Raw genomic sequence first — 8,216 nt, 5'->3', positions numbered from 1 at the left:
CCCGGGTTTCTTTTTTTTTTTTAATCAGGAAATGATCATAATCTCTGTGAAAGATTGCTATAAAGACACTCAAACTTACCTCATTTTCAAACTTCCCAGTAAATATTTGCAGGTATTGCATCATGTCACAGAACAAAGCTGTAATTTTAAGAAATAAGACCTTGCTTTGTAATTTATACTTAATTAGAACGTTGTAAAGCAACGTCTATAAGTTCTGGTCATCAGGACCCACTGCTCTGGACGCTTCAGATGTTGCCTTCAACATGTCTGGCTAAAATAACGGCTCATTAACAAGCTTATAAAGAGCTTCACAAGGACTTCCATCAATCTAAATCAAGTGTGTTTGTGTAAGCACACTTCTAAAATATGTTTCTTCAGTTAGTTCTGAAAACCAAGACTTAGAAACACTGTTTTATAACACATGGGAGAGCTGTTTTATAACCACACTTCCACAAAATATCCTTTGTGTTTAATGGAATTAACATCTTTGCAGACTAACAAACTGTAAGAATGTAAAAATAAGTTGCAAAAGATACAAATTAGTAAACAGTTGTGCTCATATTTATTCATATTTATTCAGTTTCATTACAGAAGGAAAAAAAAAACAGCTGCCTGTAAAATAAGATGAAATTGACTGAAGTAATAAATAATTTTATGAATATCATTACATTATTTTCCAATTCTGGTTCAATAAAAATATATTTTTTAAAAAAACCAAACAAATAAGATAATTTATTACACATTGCATCACTCATAAACTAATATTTAGTTGAACAATCCTTTAATGTTTCCGCTCCAGTCAGGTGTTTTCTGTTCCTCTCAGTCAGACTTCTGCACCTGTTGACAGGTATTTTGTCCCACTGTTCAACAGAAAAGTGCTCTAATTTGTCCAGGACCAATTTGTTTGTTTGTTTTTTCTTTCTTCAACTCAATTAAATGAAAAAAAAAAAAACAGTGTCTTATATTACTAAATTATATTTTTGCTAATTTTTAGTTATTGTTTGTTTTTTAAGTCTCCAGTTATTTGAGTGACTGTTGTAAATTCAGGCCTTTCTTTAAAGGTGGAGTATGTAAGATTTTCAATATTTTAACTAATAAAATAACTACAATCACAATTAGTTTTTTGAACATGTAGGTTCCAGTCTGTCCATATTTGATGCGTTATTAAATTACAAGTTTAATTAATGACAAATGACAAAAAGCCCCTTTTTTTTTTTTTACTGGTAGGCAAACATTTAAGAAGGGTCTTTGTCATTAATTAAACTTATAATTTAATAACGCATCAAATATGGACAGACTGGAACTTACATATTTTAAAAAAAACTAATTATGATTGTAGTTATTTTTTTAGTTTTTTTTTTTTTAAATATTGAAAATCTTACATACTCCACCTTTAATGAAAGGGGATGAATACATATGAGCACAACTGTATGTCATAATGATTTAACTTAAAAAAATATATTTCTTACACTGCATAATTAGGTAAAGCATAACACTTGCCTGTGATACAGAACTGATCTAAATCTAGAAGAGCTTTTCTGTGCATCCATGGCAACCAGCAGCTGTAAAGCAAAGTGGAAACTACTCCTGGAACCAAAGAGTTTGGGAGGCAGGATTCATACAAAAAAATGAAATATAATTTATTGTAACAAATAGAAAATACAACTGCAAAATTAAAAAAAAACAAAAAAAACCAGAAAGCTTATTATTTTGGCTTTGTAACAAATGCGACATTTTGCTAAAATTTCATACTGTATATCAAAACAATCAGTGTTCTGGTGGTGCTTCAGAAAATAGATGCAATTTCACTACAATATTTACAAAATGAACGACGGTAACTAAGTTACCATGACAACAGGAAATGTAATGCTGACATCTGTAGTGAAGAATTTAAACAGCATTAAATCTACACCAGTGTCCCAAACAGGCACGGCTGAGCTTCACCAGCATATTAAGCGTCAGGAACTAACTCGACCATCAACTGAAAATAACTATTCACTTTCAGATGCAGTATGTACAGTATAAATATATATTAAAAAGTGACTAATTCCCTGCAAACCAGTGGGGGAAAAAAACTCTCCATCTGTACTACTACAAAGTTTCTTCTGAAGCAATGACACCAGTGTAGCTGGATGCATCTCTGCTGTCATAAAGAGACAAGACTCAGTTCCCTGGATGTTGTTTTCCAGTCCAGTCATCCACTATTTCCTCTCTTTCCAACATCGGTGTGGAGAATCCTCGTGGATGCCTGGGTTTATCGGGCCAAAGCTCTCTGGAGGTTATCACATTGATGACAATCAGACAGCAGCAAAACAGATGAAAGCCATTAGGCAGATCCAGAGAACCAGGCTCCCCTTCCTTTGCTGCCAATTCAATAAGCAGAAAGAGACCCTGCAGCCAGAGTTCACGTCTTTGATGCAGACATTTATGAAATCTGATTTCCTCTTTTTTAAACAACATGTTTGACAAAGCTTTGCTGCTTGGTTGTAAAATGTAATAAGTGCTTCAAGACTCTTGGGGCTCATGTGGACTGTGGTCAGGGAAAAACATGGTGCCAGTCTCCTTCTGATTCAGGAACCACCTCGAGGTCAAGCTCGGGTGTCACCTCCACCTGGGCCGCTTGCTCTTCTTGGCTCAAGGGCACGTCGTGGATTTGACCTGGAGGGTATAAAAAGAGGGAAAATAAGTGGAACGGTTACACAGTAATAAAAGAGCTGTGTAAACCAGAGGACAGGTCCACTCACAGAACAGCACCGGCCATCTCTCCTTCTGAATTCAATTTGCCAGAAGCCGTCATGATAATGAGAGCATCTGTCATCCTCACTGCTCTAACATTTGTTTTAATATCTCACATTCTCACATTTCCACTTCTTCCTTCTAAACAATACCATGTTCATTAAACCAACAGCGTACGGACAGCTTGACTGATGTCGAAGACGCTCGTTCTAACTTCTAAACACGATGCAGACCAATCACCTTAAAATAACCCAATCAACAGCGCCGATGCTGAAAGGTTGGCACGCTGACGCTGCAGGACACACATTGGATTGAATTTCACAGTGGGAGTCATTCAATTATCTCCCTTTATTTTTGCTCTGAATGTGAAAGTCTGAAACTCATATTCATTAAGATGCTGCAGCATTAAAGAGCTGTTCTGCATTTAGGAAAAAAGACAGAAAAATAACTTATGGAAGAAAACAACTATAAAGCGAGGAGGAAAAAAAAAAAAAAAGCAGATAAATGACTCTGTTATCCATGATTAACATGAAACAAGTCCAAATATTTAACTCTTGGGAATGAGTTCATGTTGTTTGGATAAAGATGAAACACTGGAGAGTTCATGCCCAACAGAGAGAAATTAATATTTCCTAAAAACCTTTTTTTTAATTAAGATTTAACATTAGAACATTCATTTTAATAAAACATGAAAAAATGTGTTTGTGGAGCAGAGAAAATAAGATGACAGAAACAAAGAAGGACACAAATCAAAGCTGTCTTTTAAAACATCCAACAGCTTGCTGGTCTGGTGTTTGTTCACGCAGTGCCATGGAGGAAAGACACTTGCAGAGATCTTGAGGCGTATTTACTTCAGGATAATCCAGGGGACTGAAAGTATGAGACAGGCTGAAATTCTTTGGACGCCGGATGGATCCCGACTGGAGCTGCTCCTCCATCCGTATCTAAAACAGTCAGCTGAGGTGGTTCCAGTTAGGAAGCCAGCTGGACACCTCCCCTTGGAGGGGGACTGGACACATCCTACTGGGAGGAGATCCAGTGGCAAACCCAGTACTTGCTGGAGTGTCTAAGTCTCCTTCCTGAATCTGGTGCCGCTGCAACCTGATGTCATTCACATGTGCATGCCCTCATAGGCGCTCCTATTTCCATCTGCTTTCTACTGAATGTTTCAGATATTTAAGTGTTTTCAGGTTGCAGATATGTTTTCGTGTGTTCTTACGTATCATTATAATACTATAATAGGTATTCTGTAGTTTCATAGTACTGCAGCAGTGTGTGTGTGTGTGTGTGTGTGTGTGTGTATATACTGTTATTTTGGCAGCTTAGCCTTCACACTTTAATTCTGTACCTTTCTCTCCTCTCTTTTCTTTCATATTTTCTCTCCTCCGACCTTCTCCTCCCCTGCCAGGTTCAGCATTGTCATATCAGGACTGATGATTACAATTAAAATATTCAGATTATCAAGGGCAGCCATATATAAGACATGTCTGCCTTTGGTAGAGTAAATCTGTCAGGCTAAATATGGTACACAGACTGCCGTTCTGTATGCTATCATGCTGGACAAGGCAGGGTGGAAAGAAAAAAAAAAAAAAGATTAGCGAACACAAACGTATCGAAGGGACAGAGATCTGTCTGGCGATTGAAATCGTTCAGTATTGTTCTGTTTTTCATGCTTTTATCTGGATTCTCTGAATCTTTTAGATGTTAAATACAGTTTGTAATAAAATGTCTAATATGGCTTCAGTTTTACACACATTAATCTCCTGTTTTTAATGAACTCAGTTTAGTTGTGAGATGTGTCTGTTTTATCATTTCATTGCCTTTGAAGGCCTTTTGATACTTGTAGCTTTCATCAATTTAACTACAGAAAACAACAACAAAAATATTCTCATCATTTAAAAAATTGTTTTTCTACAAACTCGTTAAATAAAACAGTTTTTCAATCAAGATCAAGGTTTTAAAGTGTTTAGTGATACATTCACCACCTTGATGTTGATAGTTTCATGTAAGTATCTATCAACATCGTGCTTGTGTTGTTCTCACTCATATGGAAGTCGCTTTGGATAAAAGCCTCTGCTAAATGACTGTAGAATAGAATAGAAAAAGTAGCGATACTTTCAGTTTACAGTGTTCTGAACAGAAAAAATGGGCTTTCAGAGGAGGAAAAAGGAAAAACAAACCAGTATCTGCAAAGAGAAACAAGGAGACTCAGGTGTGCTATGCTCCTTTCAGGGCCTTAAATCTCCTCCAGGATGAATACAAGTCCAAAGTTAACAAGGCGCACCGAGGCATCAGTGTCAGAAAGCTGTTGCTGAGCAGCAGGTCGTCATGGAGGAGGAAAAATATGCAACTGTTTTATGTCAGCATGAAGTTGTAGGACTCAAACTGCCTCCATGTGACGCACACAAGTTTTAGCCGAGACCGACAAAATCCCAATTACAGTGATGGTGTGGAGGACGGCGTTGGTTCAAAGGCTCTTTGTTTTGCCACCAAAATCTTTCTTTTTTCTTTTGTACTATTTAAATGAATGTCACAGTGGGAAGAAAAAGCTGCATGTGCCCCAGTTACCACTGTCAGGTTCAGCTTATTTTACAGGAAAATGGGCTTTCAGAGATGAGATTGAGGACACAAATAATTTGTAGGTCAAACAAATTATGTGCTTTTAAGTAGTTTATAGTTAACAAGACTATTTATTGCATATTTTAATGCCAAGATTTGCTTTCACATTTTGTGTTTCTTTAGACACTGGCTACGGTTACATGGTGTTTTTTTAATTCTGAATTAATAATTCTGAATTAATAATTCGGAATGAACTTATTGTCTTACGAGTTTACATGAAGATAATAATTCTGAATGAACGTTTACATGAAACACGTCCTCACTTAATTTCTCTTTGAAGGCGGGTTGGGAGGGGTTCTGATTGGACAGAGGGTCCATGTGACGTATGACGTGTACCAGAAATAAACAAAGTTGGCTCCCTGCTTCTTGTCTTTTTAGTCGTAACTTCTAAAAACTACATAATAAGTACCAGTTTCACCACTATTTTTATTATAATTTTGAAGCACCAGCTCAACACAAAGATACTACTTCACTTTTTGCAGCAACTGAGAAGGAGAAGAAAGATAGACCACTTAACACAGGAGGCAAACCAACGCGCATCATCGGGACAGGACAAGGTAGCGAGGATGCTCAGAATGACCGGAATTAACTTCGAGCGGAAGTAAGGTTTACATGACAGAGGAATTAAATAGATCAGAATTAAAATGCGAATAAACCAGCCACTTACATCAGAATCAAGTTTAATTCCGAACAGGAATTAGCATTAGAAATTAAGTGTTTACACGGCCGTTTTTCCATCAGTTTTTAGCTAAATTAACTTTTATTCTGAATTAAACAGGAATTAAAACTCCCATGTAAACGCACCAACTGTGAGCATCTGTTTGATAAAAACAAAAAAACATCCAAGTATTTGCAAAGTTACTCCAAAGTAAAAAATATTTATCCACATATTTTATCGATCTACGACCGAATATAAATAAACATTTTATGACGCTAAAACAAGCCTCCTATTTTGTTGTTCTTTACTTGGAAAAACATGTTAGAAAACTCTGTATGAAAGCATCAGCAAGAAACCAGACTTCCATCATAAAAAAACAAGCCTGTGGTTGCCTTTTTCATTTGCGCTTCATTATTTTGCCACTTGTGGGAGCTTTCACTGCCGTCTGCACACGCTGTGCCTCATCTGATACCCAAAAACACAACAACAGTGGAGTATTTTAGTGTCAGCCTGGACAAACAAATGCCACATCGATGTGAGAACAACTAAACCCGGATGACTTTTCTCCTGGTCGCTTTGTGTTAAGACATTTCTTTTTAACCCCTGAAGTCCTCATGTATAATTTACACAATGAGAAAAAAAAAAAAGAAATAACAAACATGGCTTGCTTTAGTCCTTTTGGAGTTCAGGCCTCATTACCGGGAACACTCCAGCGAACAGGGACTCTCTAAGTCATTACACCAACTCATCCATAAGGAGACCTGAGTGGAAGCCATTTGTGAAGTTAGTTTTCAAGCAGAACACACTCCTCTGCAGTCTTTAATCAGAATCTGTCCAGTTCCGTGGTGGGTTGCTTGAGTGTAATCAATAATGACTACATGTGCCAGTCACACTCTTGGCTTTCAAGGGAGCCTCAACTTTAATCTTAACTGTCATTCTATGCACTTGTCAAGGCAGGAGGAAACTCTTAGTGAGCAGAGTCAATGGATCTGTCAGAGCAGTTGTCCAGAAACTGAACCTTAAGATGGAGGCGAACGCATCAGTGATGAGTGCTGCCGCATAAAGAGGCTCATCCTGAGCAGATAATTGCAAAAAAAGAGGAGCTGCAGGAGCAGAACGTGGGAAATTTTCCAGAGAAGAAGCCTCAGTTCTGCCTCTCAGCAGTCTGAAGCACTCAGAGGGACACGTTTTAATGTTCCCTGCTGTGCAAACAGCACATCCATTATTTAGAAAGTGTGGCTATGACACGTCCACAAGCAAAGAAACATCAGGAAACGGAAAAACAAACCCTGGATCCTCCTGTAAATATTGTTCCTGAGTGAAAATCAAATCCCATGCACAGACTGATAAGGGACAACTGTTTACCTCCGTTCCTTGCCCAGCTGTGCAAACAGCTGCCCGTATGGTCAGGTGTGTGTGTGTGTGTGTGTGTGTGTGTGTGTGTGTGTGTGTGTGCTGGTGCAATGCCACCCAGCTGCTCACCATAGCCGTGGGCTCTCTTCATGTGGTGCTTCATGTTGCTTTTCTGGGTGAACCTGATGCTGCACACCTCGCACTTGAAGGGTTTCTTTCCAGTGTGTTTGACCATGTGGACCTGCAGAGCGCTCTTCTGATTGAAGGCCTTGTCGCACTGATTGCACTTAAAGGGCCGCTCACCTGCAGAACAACAAGCAGCACGGCAGCTTTGGTTATCTGCAGCAATGTTAAACACAAACTTCATACACACAATCATCACGTTATCGTTTTACTAAGAGAATGAAATTAAACCACAACACGAACAGTCCACAGGCAGCTACTTTAGTGACGGCAGCATCCAGTTTCATTACAAATCCTGCAAGGTCATATGTTCAAAAACAGTCTTGGTGTGCACATTTTTGTTTGGTTTTCAGTTAAAAATAGATTATTTCTTTCTCTAACATGTATATATAAAGATTATTGTGTGCCACAAAATAGGTTTTTGTCACCTAGCAACAATAGGCACTTTAAAAATGAGGTCATTGATGCTTCAAACACAAAGACAGCTGCCTGTGGACATCGACCTCATGCTATTTGATCTTTAGAACACCCTAAAATGAAAAGCAGTGCTAACATACTTACTTGTGTTCATTTTATTTACCAAATCCTGCTTTGTTTCTACATACTCCAACAGATACATAAACGTATTACACATGATAATCTTTGCTTTACTGCAATATATCAACGT

At 37.9% G+C, this 8,216-nt stretch overlaps 1 protein-coding gene across 1 annotated transcript in view; it reads right to left on the bottom strand.

The window, feature by feature from the left end:
* Positions 1-2,442: 2,442 nt before the first annotated feature.
* Positions 2,443-8,216, bottom strand: part of LOC306756431 (zinc finger protein 236-like) — a gene marked incomplete at its 5' end in the record, with an annotated part of 70,931 nt that continues 65,157 nt past the window's right edge. The window contains 2 exon segments of the mRNA XM_079241159.1: positions 2,443-2,658; positions 7,496-7,669. Of these exon segments, the coding sequence (XP_079097285.1) occupies positions 2,537-2,658; positions 7,496-7,669 (296 nt within the window). The 3' untranslated portion in view covers positions 2,443-2,536.

The sequence above is a fragment of the Telmatherina bonti genome, assembly GCF_933228915.1.
Source record: "Telmatherina bonti genome assembly, chromosome: 5".
NCBI classification, from domain to species: Eukaryota; Metazoa; Chordata; class Actinopteri; order Atheriniformes; family Telmatherinidae; genus Telmatherina; species Telmatherina bonti.
The sequence above is the reverse complement of the archived record's forward strand: the minus strand, read 5'-3'. Positions and strand labels throughout refer to the sequence as shown.